At 36.0% G+C, this 23,878-nt stretch overlaps 1 protein-coding gene across 1 annotated transcript in view; it reads left to right on the plus strand.

The window, feature by feature from the left end:
* Positions 1-23,878, plus strand: part of CFAP47 (cilia and flagella associated protein 47) — a 277,703-nt gene that overhangs the window by 179,851 nt on the left and 73,974 nt on the right. The window contains exons 52-54 of the mRNA XM_069031242.1: positions 12,994-13,169; positions 15,509-15,616; positions 19,142-19,253. Of these exons, the coding sequence (XP_068887343.1) occupies positions 12,994-13,169; positions 15,509-15,616; positions 19,142-19,253 (396 nt within the window). The remainder of the gene's footprint in view (positions 1-12,993; positions 13,170-15,508; positions 15,617-19,141; positions 19,254-23,878) is intronic.

Raw genomic sequence — 23,878 nt, forward strand, 5'->3', positions numbered from 1 at the left:
GTGAGGGTGGTGAGGCCCTGGCACAGGTTTCCCAGAGAAGCTGTGGATGTCCCTGCCCTGGAGGTGTCCAAGGCCAGGTTGGATGGGATTTTGAGCAACCTGGTCTAGTGGAAGGTGGCCCTGCTCATGGCAGGGGGGTTGGAACAAGATGATCTTTTGGACAGAAGTCCAACCCAAACAATTTTATGATACTCCTCAAACTCTTCTCACACAGAAATGATTTTGCCTTCTAATGGATTTGTAAGATGTAGATCAGAAGTATCACCCTTGCCAATTCAGTGATATGTTTCTTCTCATAGGATATATTGGCTCAGGGAATAGTTCCCCTCAAAATCGTTGGCAGATCTTTAGAACTTGGGAATCATGCTTTGGGGACTGCAAAAGTAGAACCCATCAGTGGGAGATGTCAGTCTGTTTTAAACCCATAGTTCTTTTACAGAGAGGCACAACAGTAAGATATCTCAGAAAAGATGTGTTAATTTTCCCTAGGTCATGAATCTTCCCTGGCACCTTACCTTCTTCAGTTTAATTACTTGAAGGGAACCCACAAGAAGAGATGCATCTGTGTAAAACTCTCAGTACACAGAAATAGTGTGGATTTTTGGGTGTCTCTCCTGATTGCCACCACTTACTACTCCATCTGTATCACACAGCAGTCCTGGAATGGATGAAATCCATCTGTTTTGGGTGTAATTTAACTGGAGAATATCTTCCATGTGCTCATCTGATGTTCTTAAACCACTGATGGATGTTTAAGCTCATGGGAGAACCACTCATGCTCATGAGAACCACTCATAAGCAAAACATGGATGGGCATTCACATGGTGTGGAGGCTGAGTCCTCACACCACCTGACTTGCTCTACATCTCCTTCTGTGTCTCATTGCCTGCTGATATAGACAGATCACAGCACCATCATCTTTGTAACCCTTCCTGTCAAGAAACACTGCATCATGTTTATTCTAGCAGGAATTTGCATTTTGTGGTAACTGCATTATATCAATTCACAGGTATAATGTAGAGATCTTGTTACAAATAGCACTTGGCTAAGAGCAGTACCAACTTAGAATCTAAATTATGTGTCAGTTTCCCCCTTATTAAGTTTTTCAGTATTTATTTAAAAGTAAAAAGTGCATGATTAAGAATGTTTTGTAATTATCTAACTTGGCAGTTGAAGACAGTGGCACACTGTTTTCATATCTGTGGTACATTAATTTTTCATAAATCCTAAGCAAAACTATAGTCTGAATATTGTTATACATGGCTGATAGTTGGATTGTGTTCTCAGAAACTGAGTAACCTGAAGTTATGAATCATGCCCTAGGATTTTTTAATTTCTATCATATGCTTTCATGACAATTGGTAGTATAAAAAGTATCATTCTGTAAAAGAACCATGGCAACGTGGTTGGTGGGAGGAAAAACAAATTTGAGAAGGTAGTAATTATTAATCACTCTAACTAAAAGCAGTTTGGCAAATAATTCAGACCACAGCATATTTGTATAGCTCATAAAAAAAATAGAAAAAGGAAGGTAAATTATTAGAAATATAAAAATGCAAGTGACTTTTTTGATAAATATATAGCAGCTGCTAACCCCCTCCTCTTGTCCCTACAGATGAATAATCAGTTCTATGATATAATAGCAGGGAGCTAATGTAGATCATAAAATGACATCTGAGCTGTCACTAACTGCCATGGAACAAAAATGGGAGGTTAGATCTAAACCAAGTAATTAGAGGGATGTTTCATCTGGATAAGTGGTCTTATCTATGAAAAATAACTGTTAGGTGAAGAGAGTGGCCTTGAATAATGAAACTACCAATTCCCTTAGTCCATAACTCATGTTGCTCCCCTGGGCCTTAGGAATCAAAACAAAAAGGTTTTTTTTCTCAACCATTAAACACAGCAAGTCCATGGAAAAAGTTCTTTTTAAGAAAAATTTCTCACTGATGGCCTAGAGTACAGATTGAACCAGGTAGTAAAGTAACATTATTGAAAGGAAAATGTAATGCTTGAACTCTATTCCCCATTCTCCGATCAGTGCTAGGAACTTACGCTAGATTTTTGGCTCAAGATAAAACATGGTTGTATGTACACTCTTAAAGTTGGGTGGGGTTTCTTTTATGTTTGTGTTTGTTGGTTTTGTTTTTTTTTTTTTAAATAACAGTGAGAGGAACCTGAAAGTGAACAGTAAGAATTTCTCCAAAAGATGTCATTAAGTATAACTTTTCCAACTATATTTGCAGGCTCTTACAAGTGATGTTCTGTAAATTTTTCTAACTTTTAAACCCATCCTGCAATTTTTCAGAGCTGCCAAGAAAACTGGTGCTACTGCACTGTTCTTCCCCTCAGTGATAAATGTGACTTGGTGAGAACGCTCTGTTTTCCCTGTGTAAGAAGAAGGAATAGAAAGAAGGGATCTTTATTATTCATTCAGTTCCTATGAAGGTTGTCCATCTGTATAACAGGAAGCTCTATCTTTAAGACTGTTTTGGCAGGGGCACTACTGCTCCCACAAAATATATGAATATCCCTGCTTCTCCAAAATAGTATTGCTGTGTTCCTATGATCAGAATACTATTTAAAAGTGCTGGAGTGGCATTCAAATAAAACTTCATAGCTCTGCATCTCTAGAGTATGGGTTAAAGCAGCTAGTTGTTCTTTTCTACTGGATTTCTATGGACAGTATGTGCAGCTTCTGAAACAGCAGATGATAATTAAATTAAAGCATTACAATGAGCAACAAATTAATCCACACATACAAGTACTCTCAACATCTGAATCAGGAACTTCAAGTATATAAAGCTAGTTGATTGAGGATTTGATTTGAAAACAGATGCTGTGTTGAAGTTTGAGAAATGCCATTAACTCAGGAATTACTTGGTTTAAGTTGTACAGGTTTACTGGATGTTTTTACTTTAGGCTGCAGCCCTACCTATTTTAGATGATTTGGCCTATAGAAAAAGTAATGCACATTTTTCCTCTTCTATTTAAATCAGAATAAAGAATGACTATGTAAATGTGACAATCTCTGGCACTTGCTTAAATCATTACCCTCAGCAGGAGGGAGGGCCCAGTGTCTATTACTGTCTGAAGACTTTTCTTTGGCCTTTTAGAAATGAATTTGCTGCTTGATTTGAATTCCTGGTGTAAAGGTAGATGAAAATCATTGTAACTGAAATCTTAGAAGACTAAAGAAAAGCTAAAGTCTCAGTAATCGTAGAGACTACCTTAGTTGAACCTGCAGACCTATTTGTAAAAAAGTAACTAACATAAGGGTCATAAAATTGATTCCCTGCAGCAAATATTTCTACTGAACTAATTCCAACTAAAGCTGTTTGAGAGAGATGGGGAGTAAAAATTAGTACTACTCATTTCACAGGGAAGGAGGTAGTGAATATTTACTCAGTAATCATTTATACATTTCTCTGGGATTGAGAAAGGATAATTTACAAAGAATTTTAACAGTTCGAAGGAACCATCTGTGAAAGTGGGAAGTTTTCAAGTCAAATTAAAATTTATTTAATGTTCATTACTCATTAATTAAATAACACTCCCAGTTATTATGACTTGTTTGTACATTTGCACATGTTTTTAGTTCTAAATGCAGAGAAAACAACCAAATTTTAAAATTTTATCTATTAATATTTATTAATATCTTCAACTTTTGACAATATTGTAACAATTTACAATTAAAACATTTGTTACTGTATTTTACTTTTGTGTTTACTTGTATTTCCTAATTCATAACAGTATTACAGAGGCATAACTTAGGCTGATAAATTCAGGTCCATTATCTCAGATTGTTCAGAAAAATGAACTGCAAAATTTACTTTATCTTGTAAATATTCTAAATATTTGCCTTCAAATATTCAGGTTGAATGTAGAGGTCAAGAAGGAAGGTGATTCTTAAGTTTTGATGTAAAGTGTCTAAAAGGCTGTTAGTTATTGCTTTAAGCACTTTCTCATTAGCAGTTGTCTATTCCATGGAGAAAATTCTAAGTGTACATTACTGGTTCACTGAGTCAAGAGACTTTTTAATCCATTCATACATTTCAAAAGTAGTATTTTCTATCTTGAGAGGAAATATCTAATATTTGAGCTCCAAGCAGGATCTGTACAGCAGGAGATAAGCCAGAGGGGAAGGTCTGTTTTGAACAGTGAATTATTAGTTTCTGCTTTAATAAAACCAAATGCCTGCAAGGGATTGAGTTTGGTTTCCACATAAGTGTAGAGACAATAGTTTTGTCTTTTCTCTACCAAATCTATTTTTTCTCTCTCTCTCAAGTCCTTTAGAACCACATGAGTGCCCCAAAGTTGGTAATGTGTCTCTGAAACGTGTTGCCCATTCCATTTCTGCAAGACCTGTTCTTGTGAGTTGAAACTTGTGCTGCTGTTGTTGTTTTTAAAGGCTCCCAGACCACTCTCACACTGCTTCTGAGATTTTCATGATGCTTTTAAAAGGTCACTGGCACAGTGTTGCTGTTTACATACAGATCTAAGTGTAGGCAGGGTATTCCCATTACTGGTTCCAACATTCAAACCTTTGGTTTTGGCAGTCTAGAAAAATGAATGCAGCAGGTCTGTTCTGTGTGAGCCCTACACAGCAGAATGTGACTGTAGGATGAATATAACAATTCAAAACCATGTCATTGCTAGTTACCCAAGTTCTGAAGTTGAAACCTCAGGCAATAGCTTTTAGTGTATAAAAGTTAGAGGATGAAATAATGGTTCATGTCCAAATATGTGGATATGCCAAAAAAAAGTATATTTCACGTTGTTTGTAGTAGCAATTCTTTCCCTTACGAGGTGATCTGCTGGGTGGTCAAAACTGAGCAGCCAAAAATGTAGAGAAATCAGTATAGAAAGGTCTTCATACTCACTCCATGATTCATAGATTCATGATTCTCTAATAAACACTACAACATCTTCCCCACACAGATGGAGAGGCTTCTTTCTGGTTGACAGCGATAGTCGGACTGCACTGACCCAGGGAAATTCAAGTGTGGGCCTGGGTTCAGACTGCTCTAATTTTTGCTTTTTAAGAGGTTCTAGTAAAAGATACCAGTCAATAAAAATATATATAGATTGAGGTTTATATTTTTAAAAAAACATTGCTTGTGATGTAGTGAGTAACTGCTAAGGGAATGTGTGGGACAGACTGCAGAGACCTCTAGCATGCCACACATAGAAGTCAATATTTGTAATGCAGCATTTATTGTTTCATGTGAGACAGTAATCTGTGAGGAAACCTCAAGGGCTTAAAAGTTCACTTTTCTTGGAGCAACAACTAGCAATGAGGCTGTTTTCAAAGTTTATCTGCTCTTGTAAGTCATAGTAAGGAATAGAATGCAATAACTCTTATAGAGATTGTTCCTTTAGATTTAGATATAATTCTGTTCTCAGAAAAGCTATGAACATTTAAGATGTTCTCTTCATATTATAACACTGTCTAGCTCCTGAGACTGCAGAGATACACCAAAAATAAAAGTTTGATTTAAAAAAACAAGTGTCTAGAATCTACTAGAGAAAAGTTTTATCAGAGGCAATTTACTCCTAGAAAATTTAGGAGAAAATTTTTTCTCAGCAGAAATCCTGAAAATTTCAGCTTTCTATTAGAATTATCTCTACCTTTACATGTTTTGTCCCAATGATAATTATGGTATTGGTCTTTTAAATTGTGAAGAAATGCTTCCTTAAAAATCTATTTTTAGACCTACAGAATGAGAGAGTCACAGTAGGTGCAAGATCTAAGACAGTCAAATTAATTACCATTTTACCTTCACTGATTGAGTAACTTGATGGTAAGTGGTGTAGCTGAGATGCAAATTACCTCATTAGTATGGTCAAAAAAATTCAAAAAAATGAGGTATTATTGGAGTTGGTTACTACTTTTAAAGTAAAGAAGTACTTTTAGTTAGCTCATACCAGCATGAGCTGCGAGTAGAGGTGCATAGTAGAATATCTGCTTCCACATTTAGCAGAAGTCTTCAAAGTTGGTGGAAATAATGTAATAATTAGTCCCTGCTGCTATTCTACCATTAGGTTCTGATAGGTGGTTGTAAGTTTATTTTTACCAAGTATTTCTGCTTCTTTCTTTGAAGCACTGGAACACAGGCAGTGCTGGTCACTGCCCTTTCCTGGTCAGTTCTGAGCGAGCTGATATTCAGCATTTCACTGATACAGACTTTGTCATGTTTGAAGTTGCGTGTCAGATGGAGATTTTGAACCTCGTCACATCAAATTTTCAATCCAGGGCAGTTGGATCTAAATATTAATCCAGTATTAAACTAATAGGCTAATTAAATTATACTAGAGTAAATTCCTGGAAGTAATTGTGTGGTTTCAGTTACTGACTTCATTATGAATATGCAGAAATCATCAGCACTCACCAAGCCTCCCAAAGTATGTTCTAGTCTATTGGATTTGTGAATTTATGGCATTATTGTGACTTTATGTAGCACGTGAAAACAAATCAGTGAGACCAGCAGAAAATAATTACAGCTAATTGTTGTAGCATTATATGGGCAGATACAATTAATTCAGGAACTAAACCTTGCAGTGCTGTACACATTCAGAGTCCAGGGATAATCGTGCACTTCTTTGGTAAAGAAGGGAATGGCACAGATTTACTTAAATATTTAACCTGAACTACATTCACTAAGATCTCTGAGAGTAAAATTAGTCTAGATCAGAGACTAAACTGCCTACCTGACATATCAGAAGCTATTTGGAAATTGAAAGTATCCTAAATTTTACATCTCCTTAAGTTCCCTGAAGGGTCACAAATGGCAATTGTTGCTATTTTGAGGCTGATTTTGGGCTGGTATCTCAGTGTGATGACATGCCTGCAGAAGAGTTTGCATATTGCAACTCCATGAGACATAACTGACTTTTTGAAAATGCAGTAGTCACTGATATCTCTCTTGACTTCATTATCTAAGAACAGTACATTTCTTACTTGGAAATATTGCACTTTCTCGTGCTTTTTATTGAGTGATACTGACCTTAAGTATTTTGTTCTGGTGTTGTGGATATGACAGCCTCTGAAGGAGAAAGGACAATCTGAAAAAAAAGAGAAATGTCTATTTTTGACAGATGCAGCCTGGATTTGCATCACCCAAAACAGTCCTATTGCCCAAGGACTGTAAATACATCTATTGATTTGATTCAAACTGTTTTCCATCATGGGCACCTCATGTATTATGTGCATGTATCTGCACAGCAAAGTGACCCATAAAAATGATGAATAGGAGCTGTATTGAAATCTGTCACTTGCTGAGTCATGCTTTCCAAAAATGTTGATGACAAAGTAAGTGTAAATGATTTTCCTTAAAAATCCTTTGAAGATTAATTTGGCCCTTTGTTACATTAATTCAGTGTCAGATATCAGAAGCAGCCCATCTCTCTGCAGTCCAGAAAGCCAAATGTGTCCTGGGCTGCATCTACAGCAGTGTGGGCAGCAGGTGAGGGAGGGGATTCAGCCCCTCTGCTCTGCTCAGGTGAGACCCCACCTGCAGTGCTGCATCCAGCTCTGGGGTCCCAGCACGGGAAGGACCTTGGAGAGGGTCTAGAGGAGGGCATCAAGATGATCAGGGGGATGGAGCACCTCTGCTATGAGGAAAGGCTGAGAGAATTGGGATTGTTCAGGCTGGAGAGGAGAAAGCTTTGGGGTAACCTAATTGTGGCCTTTCGGTACCTGGAGGGAGCCTACAGGGAAGACAGAGAGAAACTTTCTACAGGAGCATGCAGTTACAGGACAAGGGAAAATAGCCTCAAACTGAAAGAGAGTGGGTTTAGATTGGATATTAGGTGGAAGTTTCTTACTGTGGGGGTGCTGAGGCCCTGGCACAGGCTGCCCGGGGAAGCTGTGGATGCCCCACCCCTGGAAGTGTTCAAGGCCAGGATGGATGGAGCTCTGAGCAATCTGGTCTAGTGAAAAGAGTCCCTGCCCATAGAACGAGATGATTTTTAAGGTCTCTTCCAACCCAAACATTCTATGATGCTATGATCTCCTTCCCCATTGATTCTGGTAATGGAAAAAATTGACTTTTATGGTTTTTTTTATAGGGCTCTCAAAACCAACTGAACTTTGATAAGCCAGGTTACTGTATGAGGTGATTTAGGCAACTGAGCTGGTCACTGGAAGTGCCAACCACCAGTATAGACGTTGTCAAAAAGTAGCTGTAATTGGTAATTTCTTCTTCTAACACTGCTGGTTCTGAGAAGGAAATCTGCCAGTGATCTCAGGAGGATGGAGAGTTATTGAGCTTCAGTCTCCATGGATGCAGAGGTTCCCTTGATTTCAAATTCAAAAAAGTATTCATTAAGATGTGAGCATAGTTATTACTTTCTCAGTTGTGGGAATCTGGGATGTTAATTTTACTTTGAGTCAGTCTGTATCCCCTTGTCAGGTATGCTTCTTATAATTATCTTAAAATAGCATTTCTCTTAGCATTCAACTCATCTTTGATACAACTTTTTCCATGTGTACATGGAAGTCCAAATATGTGCATATTATTTAGTTCATTAGCTTTTCTTATATGTGTACAGATTGTTGTAATATCCGTTTGGTGTGGGTTTTGGCATCTTTTGGTGGAGCTGAGGACATCATAGATTCAGTCATAAAATATAATGCTTTTTCAGTCTCTTCCTTTCCTTCCATTTCAGAAAAATATGTTTTGCAATCATCTCTTGCAGAACATTGTTTTCCCATTTTTTTTACTTGGTACAATGTCTAGCCCCCATTAGGAGGTTAGCAGTGTAGTAATATTTAGTCAGTGAGCTTAGAATTATTGTAATAACTTATGAACTAATCATTGCTGTATTCTGTTTCAGGGCATTATTACTTAGGCACTAATACACATTACAGCTAAAAGAAATTAAATTCAGTGTGAATTTTCTATGTAAATTTAAACCTGAAACTCACTGCCCTATTAGCTTCTGATATTAAATGTCCTGTGCAAATTTTTTCCTTATAGTTGATTTCCTGTTCTGCAATAGTAATAAAAATGGATTCCTTACTAAGCAAGTTGTACAAATACATAATTTGCTTAAGATGTTTAGTCCTAGATTTCAAGCAGTTCAATTTGCTGTTCTGATAGACTTCACGGCTGATGAACAGTTGGTGCCTTTTTGAAAGCTGCTATTTTGTAAGGCAAAATATGCCACATAAAATGGGAAAATACAGTATCAAGCTAATGGCAATGCTGTGGTTCTCTAGCCTCATAACCGTGCATGAAAAGGAGAAGGTTATCTTGGCAATTCATTTACATCTCAGAGAGAGTTTAAAAAAAAGCCATAAAAAGGGGTTTGTACAGCGAGGGAGATGGTTCACTTTACAAAGATCTCCATTAACTTAGGAATGAATAGGAAGCCTGAAGGACTCAGCCCCTCAGGACAGAGGAGGTCAGGGGTTCCATGTGTGAATGTTCAGTGCCAGAAAGGCGCAGCTGAGTGTGGACGTGTGTGTAGAGAAGGGGGGAGTGAGGTGTGACTTGGAGGCACTTTCCATTGAGCAGTTCAAGATGCAGAAGTGATTTCTAGAAGTAGTTTGACCCAACTGGGCTGAGCTGTGTTCAGCATGGCCCTAAAACTCTGTCATCAACTGCTACTGCTCAACTCACTTGAGCCTCTTCTGTTCCAAGAAACAGAAATGAGTAATAATGAGAATACAGCAGGAGACTCTAACTCCTTCTACTGGCATATAGACACTGATAGGGATGTTGAAAGCTCTGATCTTTTTGAGCCTGTGGAAGAGAGAAGGCCAAGATCTATTTTTTCAACAATATTGCCAGCATTCCAAGTTCAGTCCTTGACCAAGAAACATTCCTGCTTGTCATCAGGTACAGCACAGAGAAGGAAGGCACTTGTTACTTGTCCATCTAGAAGAACAATGATTTGGACAAGGACCTCCAACAGGAAGAATTTCTGCTGCTCTATCTCACCAGGCCTATAAAAATAACTTTCTGGCTGTTTACTTGGCTTGAAAACTTGCTTCTGTTGCCATAGCCTGGCAAACTCGAGAGCAAATACAAATGCTTTCACCTCAAGGTCTGTGGATTAAAAAAGCTGCAAAAAATATGGAATTAATGTCATCTCCTTAAAGAAACAGGATTTTAATTGAAAACAATTCTTCTAAAGAATAAGAACTGTAGTCAGTCTCTTAGAAACTTTGGCCAGGTACTGCTTTTATTGACACCTGCTGATGGTGAGAATAGGATTGTTACTGGAGATGGAACACAGAGAATTGTTATGCACAGTAATAGTAGAGTGTGTCCATCTTCCTGCAAGTTTCCTTGTTGAACTTAGAAGAGGATTAGTTGATAGTTCAGTGCAGTATATACATTAATAAAAGTAAAATTGTGTATTATGAACTTAAATAAATTGGATCCAGTTGCTCAAAGAAGGAAATAGAGAAAGGAATGATGAGAAAGTCTTTGGCATAAAATATATCAGGAAAATATTTCAGCAAACAAGTAATGTATCACAAAGGAACAATTGATGACTGTGAACATATTTTGAAACAGAGTCTGGTTTATAGAGTATTAAACCTCTGCATAGACTTAGGCTACTAATGTAGGATTGAGTATTAGCAGTCAATTGTTTTTTCAAATTCCATAGAAAATAAATGTTATCTCATACATACATTTCATTTTATTTAATTTTAACTCATGTGAGATTATTTTAAATGACCTGCACTGGACAAGAAGTGGGTCATGGAAAGTTCTAAAGGAATAATAGCATGACATATTGCACAAAAGTAGCTCTATATTGGGGACTGGCAGCCTTGATATAAGAAATTTTTGAGGAAAGAGATTAATTTTCTTCTTTTTTCAACTTTTACATTTCTCCTCTGTCACAGTGTTTATCAAATACTCAACATTGAAATGTGGAACTATATTAATGACTATAAATGTGCTTGGAAATTGCCTGTGATGTTCCTCTTTCCCATTCCGTCTGATAAAATGGTGCTTTCAAGAAAAATAATACTCTCAGCAATTCCATGGGCATTTTGTTATTTATCCTAGTTCTATGCTTCTGTAACAATCCAATAAGGCCTAGAAATGTAAAAACAGAAAGTAAAAATTATATATGTATTCTGCTGATAAATATACATATGCTTTCCATCTATGAAGTAGCAGATCATTAAAATGTGTAAGGCAATTCCAGGCAAATTTCCTGGGAAATTCCAGGGAAATACATAATCTTAAGCATTCATTTTATACTGGCAAGAGAACAGTGTTTTATGGTAACACTGGCAATGTAAAATTTCCTTTGTGTACAACATTAAAAAGATTTTTTGATAGTTGCTGCTTTTTTCCTAAATCAGCTGTCCCATATTTTCTTTTTACTGTAAAAATATTTCTTCAACACAGCATGTAGATATTTTACTCTAAAATTGTTAAGAAGCCTTTGGCAATAAAATGGTAGATAGATTTAGAAACTTGTTTACACCAGTAAAAACTATTAATCTGAGCTTTAAAATATTTTATGGCAAATTTAAATCCCATTTTACTGATGCAAGGCACTTAAATGATATAAATTGTTGGTGTAATCTTGCCATCTGTAGAACAATAAATGTGTTTTATGCATATTCCAGTAGTCATTGTCTATAAATGTAAATATATAGAAATTTACCAAATCACAGGCAGGCTGAAAGCAGTATGAGGTAGCTCTGTCTGGGGTCATAAAAGTATTTCATATTCATTTCTTAGTGTGTTATTAATTTTAATAGACATTTTATCTTTTTCTCCTTTCATATTGCAATTTGAATTATTTACTTTTTACAAAAAAGTACATGGAATAATTTTGCTGTGAGAAACAAATCACTATGTGTTAAAAAAAAACCAAAACAACATCCATTTTAAAATAAACTGCTTGGTTAGAGCAAAGGAAAGAGACCAAAATTGGGGTAGACACAAATATACAAAGTACATGTACACAAATGTAGATAGAAATAAATACATATCTTTATTTTTGGATTTTGTACATTTTCTATAGATAAATATATCTGAATAGAACATATGTATTTTAAACTGCAGTTATGCCTCCTGGAAGACCACAGTGGACTGCCTTCATAAGTATATTCCTTCTGGACTGTTTAAAGTGCTTTGTTTCATAAAGTTTATTGATATTGATACACCCAGGGCACATAGGATGAATTTACACCATCTCTAATCTTACAGCAAAGGGAACTCTGCTGAAATGTAGGAGCTGTGCAGAGTGAGCTGCCTCTGCCCAATTCCTGCTCATCCTACAGGGGTTCCACATGTAAAATATGCATGTTTAGCTAATAAGGCCATAGTTTGCCTCTGTTTTATTACAGTAACTGGAATTTTTTATGCATCTTTCATAGTATCGATGTTTTCCAGGTGATCATTGAAGGATGGCCCTTCCCTGAAGTTCTCATAGACTTTAAACAAAGATATGGTGATCACTAGTGAGGGAAATGGTCTAATGGAATGAGAGAGGGAATATTTATTGTGGTGGTGTTTTAATGTCAAGTATTATGATGTAATTTTTAAATTAAGGGAACAGATCCAGCAGAATTCAGCCTAATCGTTTGTCAGCTTGTGAAGTGGACATTTCCAGCTGCCTGTGCTTGACTGTTGGGAGACAGCTTGGAGTTTTTACCTGCTTGGGATTACAGAAGACTGGCTTGCAAGGTGTATTTTGGCAAGCCTTGGGCATATCTTGAAAAGTGAAGTAGCCTGGTAGAACACAGACCAGCCAGGAAGATTTGAACTTTTCCATATTTATGGAATTAAAGAGTTTACAATTTGAAGGTTGTCTGAAATGTTTCTTGCTGCAACTTGGCTCTTTTTGGGTTAGTTCACATATCAAACAAAGGTGCAGCCTGAATTTGAATAAAGTATAAACAATGAGTAAGCACCTTACTTGTTTGAGAAATATCTTTTACATGTAATTGCTCATAATTAATTTTGTGATTTTGTTTTTTTTTTGTTTTTTTTTTTTTTTTATTCTTTCTAGGATACTGTTGGAATTAATATTCCCATCACTAATCCTACCAAAAACGTTGTCAAGATGAGTGTGCTGCTGGACCATCCATCCCTTTTTGGAGAAAACTCTTTCATTGTCAGGCCCAAACAAACATTTTCATATCACCTACAGTTTTCCCCAGCTGCTCTTGGCTCTTTTAATGGAAGGTAGAGTTTTGATACTTGTAATTGTAGCTGTTTTACTAATAAATGAACTACTTTCATTGAAACCTAAGTCACTTGATGAAAATATTGCCCTAAAAAACCCCACAGAAGTTAATAAATGGAATTAAGACAATTTCCATGTTTAAATGTATTGTATCCCTAATAGCAGCTTTCCTCTTAGGGGAAAAGCATTATTGACAGGCAATAGAATAACTCCTTGTCATTCTAGTTCACTAGAATTTAGTTAACAATGTTTGAGAAGCTTACTTAATGTTAGAAGCCCCCCTTGAAAATTTCAGATTAATAGTTTGTAAATTTTTAAGTTCTGTAAAAGGAATAGAACAATTACATTTTTTTCTGAGAAGGAACAAAATTGTAAAAACATAACTAAAACCAGATGGAGAACCCTTTAACTGTCTTCACTTAAAGCCATTTACATTCATAATCTTCCATTACTTAACCATGATCTACTAAATGAATATGGAGTGGTTTTAAATTAAAAAATTTTCATTACATTGGAAATCCCAGTGAAACCATGCAGGTATGATAATTAGGTATGAAAAGAGAGATGACCTCTTGGTCTTAGTTTCAACTAAAACAGTTCAGCAAGTAATTGAACGGTGTAGAATTGCAAAGCTTATTTTCCTGGAATTTGGTTACCAAAGCATTATTTAGTCAAAGGGCTGACTGAAAAACAATGCCCTGTTTTTCAGTTATCTCAACTGACTGGCAAAAATATGGGAATGGGGAGGAGGGTGGGGGGTGATTTAAGAGGAGAGCCGAAACATCTGACCAGTTTTGGTCAGTCAAAATCCATTCAGAGTTTTATTCAATTTGCTTGCAATGAGTTTTTCCAAAGACCACAATAATGTCAGGTATCATTGAATGATGCAGATTCAAACAACACTGTTTATAAAATTGAGAACTGTTACATCTCTATTAAGTTGTTTTGTTTTGGTTTTTGTTTCTGTGGGGGTTTTTTTGTTTGTTTGTTTTCTGTGGGAATTTGTAAAAATTATGCATTCTTAAACTGCAGATGAGAATAGACCTCCTCTTTTTTTTTCATACCACATAATATTTCTGGCATTTTTCAAATGCAGAATTTCCAAATAACAAGATAAAGGTTTGTTTTAACTGGCAAAACTTGGGGCTCAGCTGATTGGTGGGCTGGGGCTTAGGGAATATATGCAGAGGTGACATAAAGCACATCTGGACATTCTCAATATGGTTGTGCAGTTTTGTTCCAGAAGTGTATAATAGCTCCTTTAAATTGCAGTAGCTCCCATGGACTACAGTACAGCTGGACAGAGGTACTTCCCCATTGCATCCACACTATTAAATTTTCTTCTGAAGCCATGCTCTGTTTCCTTTGCTATGTTAGCAGCTGGGAAGAACTGTTGGAAAAGGGATTGTGGCAGGTGTACCTTTTCAAATGGTTGATTCTTTCCTTGAGCTGTTTTATGCTCACTTTAAAAGCTCTGTTGGCACAGGGGATAGTCTGGAACCATAAAGTCATGGCATAGACATAGTTATCAATAATTTAGAAAAAGAACTCATCCTTAGTGGGTCATGGGTTTGTACAGTGCATTTCTTCTAAGTTTTTATACACTTCTAGTGCTTTGGTTTAATACTGTTATCACTCTGCTACTCAAAAAACCCTCAAGAAATAGAAAAGAAAATCTGCAGTAGGAAAGAACTGTATGACAATGTCTGTCACTGAAATATATTGCTGTACATATCTCATCTAGCAGCAAGCAATTTTAAGTCATGACAACACTTGATTGTATATCAAAACAATATTATGAATATTCCTTGGAATATTCCTTGTATATCAAAACAATATATTGACTATTCCTTGAATATCTCCTTTTCAGGCTCATAGGAATGTGTCTATATTTACTCCTCAGTTTTTATACCTAGATTTGAGAGATTTTCCTTTTTAAAATTAGTGTATATTATTTCTGTTACTTTGCCCTTCAAAATGGCTAAAAAGAAAATTCTGTAATATTGAAATGAAATTAAAGCCTATTCTTATAAGCGGAAAAATGTTTGAGTTGTATTTTTGATAAAAGCAAGCTAACAAAAACCACAAGCAACGAATTTTATTGCTAAAATTTAGGAAAGATGAAGAAGAGATTTTGTTGCAGCAGTAATTCTAAATATTATTAGATTTGGTAGCTGAATTCAGATACCAGGGAGAAGTGTTAGAGGAAAAATATGATTTAATTAAAGAACTCTCTGTGTCGAACTCATTAGGTTTCTCCTGAATTTTAATCTGTTTGGGTTTTTTTTAATTATCTGAAAAAACTAGCTGTATATTAAGCTTGTGTATCTGTTTTTAGTGTCATGTTTCGGTCAGATGTACTTGGAGAATTTTGGTATGCCCTGAAGTTCAACGTAGAGAAGCCATCGCCAACCGGGCTACCTGAAATAGCTTGTGAGCTTGGAAAGTGAGTGAGTAGTTCATAATGCTGGACTGGGTCACTGCTTTTGAGTATCATGGACATCACATGAACAGTTTACAGCAAAAACTCAGAATAGTGCTCTATGTCTGCTGTAGTAGTTTGCAGATAATTTTTTTAGATATATATGTAGGTAGGTGAAATATTCCTTGCAGAAGAAGAATTGAAATGAAATTTTAGCCTCTATGTAAACTTCCTCTGAAGTCTTTATAGAGAAATCACTCCAAAAATACTGCAGAATGTAATCACCAAGATCCATAATACTGAGCTCTGTAGGTTGGCTTTATTTTCTGTTTCTTTTCTTCTCCCTGAACTAGGAGTTTACCAACAATCCTGCTTTACAAATGCTTGTATACCAGTTAGCAATATCTTTTAACCTCTCAAGAAAAGGGAAAATGATGCAACTTCTGTCCTGCAGGTCCTGGAGGTAGACATGGTTGAAATGCCACAAGTGAAAATGAGCTACTTAGAGAAATGAACCCAATTATTACCATCCTTCAGTGAAATTTCAACGTGCATTTTGATAGCATAATGTTCAGTCCAGTTCTGACTTTCAAGACATAAGCTAAAACTTTAAGGAAAAGACTTTGGAGAATGTCAAAATTTCAGAAGTGCTTTTCCACATATTACCTCCACTTACTAATAGTTTCTGTGGATACACTGCTCTTGTGAATGCTAAATTCCACTTCTGTCTATCTTTGACTAAATCTGAATTATTATACAGAACAGACAGGAAAAACGTTGTTAGAGACCACAACATGAAATTTTCTCCGATTAAATTTTTGTGAGTGAATATTTTCTGCTCTTCAAGTATGATGCACAGACTGGAGGCAATTGACAATGCCTTTGTTACTATGTTCTAAAGAAAATAAACTGTGCCATTTCCTGGTTTTTACTTTAAAATTCTGGGCTGACTGGAGTAATTTTTCTCTACTATGTAGGCTTTTACTGTTAGGAGTCAGGAATTACTTAAAACCTTTTTATTCAGACTATCTGGCATTCATAATTTTCTTTGGCATCCACTGCCTGGAAGCTACATGCACAAATAGTCCAGTGGAAAATGGCAAGTCATCCTTTTCCACTGCAAGTAAAATGGATGTTGGGAAAAGATTAGCTCTGTTAACTACAACTCTTCCTGTCAAAATTCTTATCTCAAACTCCTCAAATCCCATATTTTATTTTTTGAAATGAGATTTATTTTCCCTTTATAAGTACATACATGTTGTAGTTCCTATGTATCTGTAAACATGCAGAGGAACACCGCGTCCAGTTCTGGGCTCGTCAGCACAAGAAAGACAAGGAGCTCCTGGAGAGGGTCCAGTGGAGGCCACAAGAATGATGAGGGGTCTGGAGCATGTCTCTTATGAGGAGAGACTGTGAGAGCTGCACCTCTTTAGTCTGGAGAGGAAAAGGCTGGGAGGGGATCTCATCCATACATATAAACATCTCAAAGGCAGATGCCAAGAGGATGGTGCCAGGCTCTTTTCAGTGGTGCCCAGTGGTGTCAGCATAACGTTATCTGCACTCTTCTTGAAGTGCTAAGTGGCACAATGGCAGTCAATGATGGCATTGAGGTTACAGTTCACTTACTGAGAATTGCTCTGCCTCATGAAAAGATGAGACAGACCAAGTAAATTGGTTGCATTAATCTGTGATAAATGTGTAAAGGCAGTGTAGGTAGACATCCGTGTATGGTCTAAGAAAGGTATCAATTTGCATGTTTTTTTGAATGGATATACTTCCTTGCTATGTACCCAGAGATGTGAACTGTAAACATCACCAAATGTTTGAAGCATTTCTGGTTGGTGAAGATTTGTAGTTTTTTAACAGATTAATTTCCATTCTACCACCTTTGCCTTGAATGCAGAAGCATTAGCATATGAATATAGGAATAATGTTTTTCATTGTGTGCTTGCTGTATTATCTTTTCTATTGATCTGAAAAATTTAGGAATTTGTGTCCTTGAAATATTACTCGGAATTGTATTAGGAGCCAAGAACCCATTGATAACTTAGAATCAATTTCTGACCAATTCTTGAAAGAGAAAATTTCTAACAATTTATCTTTTAATTCTTCTTCAGATTCCCTAACATTTGGGGTTATCACAGTCAGATCTGCTTATTTTTTGTGTCAGGGTAGATTTAACACATCCCTTAGCATATGTCTCTAAGGAAGGAAACCTTCTCCCTGATATTTTTCATCTTTCCTTATCCATCTTGTTATGGGCTCCACAGTGGAGTCATTGAAGATGAGTCAGTTGAATGATGTTCACAGTGATCTGGAATTTACTGCCAAATGCAACAATTTTTCCAGCATAACCATGATAGTCAATCTGTGTGGGGTGGCAGGATTTTGATGACTTGAAGAACCTCTAACAGTTAAGTAGTTTCTTACTAAAATTTCAGATATTTCAACTTATTTTTCCTTTTGACTAAGTATTACGTATGAAAGAGACCAGACAAAAAAAAAAAAAAAGGATAGAGATGGTATATGTGAAAAATGGGAATTATAAAGTGAATCTGAAATTCGTGTGTGAAAGTTTCCTTATATTCCTTTACCCAGCTTTTGAGATCTCAATGATACAATGCTTTGACAGTGTTAGTCAGAAACGAGTCTGCTGCTCACCGCTGGGGATTTATGTCACTGCATAGTTTTGAAGGAGCCCACTTGTGAACAGTTTAGGCTCTAAAATTACAGTCATGAAGCTGGACTGAAATATCTTCTAAATGTTAGTTTTTATGTGTTCTTTTTCATTACTGATTTAGCTATGATTAACGGACTAATTTTTTCCAGATGATAAATATGTGGAGCAATCTGGCCATTGACCTGCCACAGCTTTGACTAGAGGGAATATCCATTAGGAGATGAAATACAGCAAAGCCAATATATGTATCTCATTTTTCAGAGTTTTCTTATTTACTGTTTTCACTTATTCACCTTGAATCTCTCCTCTGTGTCCCTTGGTGTTACAACAAGGATGTGATTTATGGTCATATAACTTTGCTAAAAACAAAAAATATAGTATTTTGACCAGAATAGAGGAAATGTTGGGAGTCCTGTGAAATATTTTTAAAATTTTCTCCCTATTGAAATTATCTCATGTCTGCTCTTTAACTGGAAAATAAAGAAGGAAAGTCTGTAAAATAGAGGGCCAGTTGATTTAAAGCATAATTAGGCAATCAGCATACTCCAATCTTTGTTCTGGGAGAGTCACTATACTCATTAAAATATATAACCTACATATGCAAAATAATGATTTTATGATTATGCTGTAATGAACAACACAAAAATGATACAAAATGAAACACTGAATTAGTTCAATATTTATTGTTATTAATAATAATAATTTAATAAATATCTTTCCACACTAGTGGGGAAATGCTAATGCAATAAAACTTAATTAAATAAATAAAACCCCCCAAATTTTTCAGGAAATAAAAAAATATATTAATAATGACATGTAATGGAAGAAGCTTTGCAATTAATCATCATTGTATATATGTTTTTTTCCAGATGGACTTATATACACATACCTCTTTTTAATCCCACTCACGAAACTCTGGTGCTACAAATGGCTAACAGTGATCCCAACCATTTTGCAGTTGAGACTGACCCAAAACAACCTGTGAGTAAGATTTCTGTGCTTTCACAAAAGAGATAGAAGAGAGCCTTCTTTTCAAAACAAATTGAATTGTGTATTGTACTGTGGGTTCAGAATATACAACCTTTTAGACATTTTAAGTATGTATTTTAGAGATTTTATAGCCTGAGGAAGAAAACAACTAAACTTGAAAAGCAGCTCAAGCTGAAGTACAGATGTTTTTGTTCCTGGAATGCTTTGTTGGAATGGTTTTGAGCAGGACTGCAGAGTAGGTTGTAAATAATTCAGGAGATATTAGAAGGAGAAGCTGTAAACAAACCAGCTGGTTAGAAGTTTCATAAGTATCTAATAATCAAGATGATAACTAGGTAAATATTTAGGTTAGTAGATAAAATGTTAATGGAAGAATACAATAATATCTCATAGTCATGGCAGTTATAAGCAACTTGCAAGGCCGATGAATAATTTGGTCAATATAGCTGCAAAGAAGCATCAAGCAAATACCCAGAGCCATTTTATTCTCCAAACTCACAGTTACCTCAAGAGTGATTTCTACAGAGCAAGTCTCAACCCTCTTGTTGTGATGTACTCCACTTTTTCCTCCTCCATCACAGAAGCCCTTCCATCTTTTAGGATGTTAGCTGCCTAACATTTATGTTCTTTCTACGAATAGCAGTTGCATAAATTGGCTCAGCCTTTTTATATTTTCATTGGGATTGGCTAGAGTTCTAGTTGGTCAGGGTTCAGGAAAACATTTGTTATTGACCACTGAATGCTAGTTAATAGTACAGGTCCCATAAAGAACTCTTTGGATATTATTAACAGTTAATTCTATGAAATATGTGACCTTTTCATGATGGGGAGATGAGAAAAGGGAGGAGAGAAGCATGGAAACTCTGCCTCTGAATGAGTGGCATTGAGTGCCTCTGTCACAACCTCTTAGGATGTGAATTCAGAACCTTTAACATGAAAAAAATGAACAGAAAGAAACCTGTGCTGGACAGGAAGGAAATGGTGCCTTTTCTAGGCATGAAGAACATAATAGGGGGAAGACACCAGAGCTGGTTTGTCCCTTCCCACCCAAACTATTCTATGATTTTATGATTCTATTCCTGCAAAATGGTTTAAGGGTCAGAGAGAGAGAAAAAGAGTATTGTAATAAAATAAAGCTAAGAAGATACAAAAGATCATATGGGGAAAATAAAGGAATGCTATAAAGTCATTATAGGTTCAGTTTTCAGAAACTAAACAGCTTTTGGCCTCAAATATAGCAGTACAGCCAGACCAACTGTTCCTAAAAGGGGCTCTGAAGGTAACAGCTAAAGGAGAACAAACTTACTTACTCAGCTTCCCCATATATTGCTACATGGGATTCCATTAAATTAAAAGTATAAAACTTTTTTTATAAAACTAGAAAAGTTTCTTCTAGTCTGTCTTTTGTTTCATGCATGATAACACATCTTCACACACTAAATTAAACCTTGACAAGTGCTATTACTAATCATTTAATGAATTGGTATTTGAATAGGAGCTAAGAAACAATGGATGCAAACTATATTAATTTTTTGGGAGTATTATATATATATATTATGTTTAGGTCATTGGCACAGAAGTGGATTAGATTTAATTATAGTGACTTTTGGCTGCTGCAGATTGCATATTACCTTGTGCAGGAAATTAACAACAAGAAAAAAATCTATCTGCTCTCACAATTTATCACCACAGATTCACACATCGACGATAGCTACATTACATTGCGTAGGAAAAGATACATTCAACACTAACTGCAGCAATTTCCTTTTTTCCTTCCCTTTTTATTCTAATCCTCAATCCTGTATATAATTTATGGATTGAGTTCTGAAAGGTTCCTTGTTAATTGCAGTAGTTCTCCCAGTTACAGGATAGCTTTGGTTGCTATGCATAATATTTATTTCATGTAGCTGTCCCTTTTTGAATCTCTTTCTCCCATTACAGATCCATGTTTGGAGAGGTCATGTGATTTCCTTCAGTTTTGGTGACAAAGTCAGGGGGTGGCATTTGAATCACAGAATCACAGAATGGTTGGGGTTGGAAGGAACCTCTGGAGACCATCTAATCCAACCCCCTTGCTAAAGCAGGTTCACCTAGAGCAGCTTACACAGGATCACCTCCAGGCAGGTTTTGAATATCTCCAGAGATGGAGACTCCACAGCTTCTGTTGACAGCCTGTTCCAGTGCTCAGTTACCCTCACAGGAAAGAAGTTTTTCCTCATATTGAGATGGAACTTCCTGTGCTTCAGCTCATGGCCATTGCCCTTGTCCTGTCACTGGGAAGCACTGGAAAGAGTTTGGCATTTGCCCATAAGATACTTGTACACATTGATGAGGTCCCCTCTGAGTCGTGCCTTCTCCAGACTGCACAGGCCCAGCTCCCACTGTCTCTCCTCACAAGAGATACTCCAGACCCCCAATCATCTTTGTAGCCTCTGTTGGACCCTCTCCAATAATTCCTTGTCTTTCTTGGGCTGGGGAGCCCAGACATGGACAGAGCTCTCCAGATGTGAACTTGCTTTTCCTGAACATGTTACATCCTAGGTTTAGTACCTCCACACAACAGTGCATTCAACTTCCAGAAGATTACTGCTCATAAACCATGCCTCGTGTTTCGGGTATTGGTTTACAATAACGCCCATTTCAAAGCCTTTGCTATGATGGAAAAAGTTTCCCATCTTGATCATTTAAGTTTCTGCTCTCTTTAAAGCAAATAATGCTTTCTTGTCAGCAGAAAGATTCTGATTTGTGCAACCCTCAGATGAAATGCAACAAAAAAGAGCAAATTATTAGAACATTAGATTGAAGATGGGATTGTCCAATAAAGATACATTATATTTAAAGATAGTAGAGTCAGGTCAGTAATTTTAATATTTCATATAACTTTCCATATTTGTTTTTATGTCATCTAAGATGTAGAACCTTCGAATATACTGGGCTGTCGATCAGAAAATGTCTCAGATTTCTTCAGTCGCTGAGTTATGTTAAATAAACCAGGTTCAACAGTGATATCACAGAAATATTTTTCTTCCCTAGGGATATCTGCCAAAAATTAATAACCAAAATGTTGACTAATATTTCAGAATTAAAAAAATTCAAATATTATTATCATATTTTCATGTGTGTGGAAGTTTGTTCCAGTTTCAATTTGGAAGAAAGGGCATTACTGAAATACCACAAGGGATTATTTTCTAAAGAACTGATTCAACTTAAAGTATGGACATCATTAACAATATGCTTTCCTGAGGTCCAGTTGGATTAGGCTCAAGTATTCCTGAACTTCAGGGTGCATAATGAAGTCTAAATGAAATTCAAAGGCTTTAAATCTCTTGCCAGCTTCATGTCATTAGAAGCAGCTCTGTTACCCTTTGTACACTGACAAAAATGAGAAAAGCATGCATATCATACTAACAGCTTTGCAATTGTAGCCTAAGATGGTTTAAATGGAATATAACATCTTTGTTTTCTTTCAAAAATTTGATAAAAGCTTTCAAGTATTCCCTTTAATGGGATTTGGATTTTCATATCCTTTTTCCTTTTTTGTTTCTTTTTTTAACAAGCTACACCTAATTTTTGTTTCCCTTCTTGTCAACCTTAAACTAACTTAATAACTTTATAAATGCTGGCAAATTATCTAAAAGCTGGAATAAAAGTGAACTTACATAAGTTTACTGTAAAGTTCCAACTTATTTTCCATTAACATATTGCATATTAGGAGTGTCTGGGGAAAAAGCCATTGGGATGCTGAGTTTCGTTTTTCTGTCCTGACCACATCTTTCTTTGTCTTTAGCAGAAAAGGATTCAGTTTCAGCATCAGATTTAACAGCTGAAAATTTTCAGTCATTAATACTGTTATGATCCCAAATTTACTACTTTTCTTCTATACAAATATATGGATGTATTTCACATATATGTGTCTTATATTGATACACACATGTATTTACGATGTAAAAAAAAGTCTTACAAACAGGATCATCTCTATGGCCAAAAAGAATTGTCCTTTCACTGTAAGTCTTCAGTTTGCTATTCTCCTGGCTTATAACTAGCCTAAACCTTTTCCATTAAGCTGTGTTCTTTCCTGATTGGCTTTGAAATACAATTTTTACTGAGGACAAATAATTTAGTAGAGAAGGGCTGGCAGAGAGGAGTGCAATCTCTGTGTGCAAGCTTTAAGGATTTTCTTAATGACCATGAGTATTGTTTTGTACAGAGTAGAGAGCAAACTCTCAGATTCAATGAAAAAATTCCCTCCTTTCTTCATTTTATAATAGAAATAATGTATTTGTAGTTGCTTCAGACTAAGCTTCTGTATTTAAACAGTTATATCTGAGATATGATGAAGAGCAATGATAGTTCCTTTTCAAATGAGTATCATGGAAGCCACTTTTTTATGTAAAAAAAATGAAAGGCAAGAGATGTGTTAGCATCAGCACATTTAATTGAATGATTGAATGATTTTATGACCTTCTTAAAATACGTTGTTTAGCATTATTTCTCAATTCTAGTTCTAAAAGCAATTTATTCTTTGGATTTCAGTAGAAAGTAAGTAATTTTTTTTGCTCAGCTTATTTCAAAACAAATTACTTTATGGATACAGAGAACATCATACTGTATAATAC

The sequence above is a fragment of the Aphelocoma coerulescens genome, chromosome 1 (assembly GCF_041296385.1).
Source record: "Aphelocoma coerulescens isolate FSJ_1873_10779 chromosome 1, UR_Acoe_1.0, whole genome shotgun sequence".
Classification (NCBI taxonomy): Eukaryota; Metazoa; Chordata; class Aves; order Passeriformes; family Corvidae; genus Aphelocoma; species Aphelocoma coerulescens.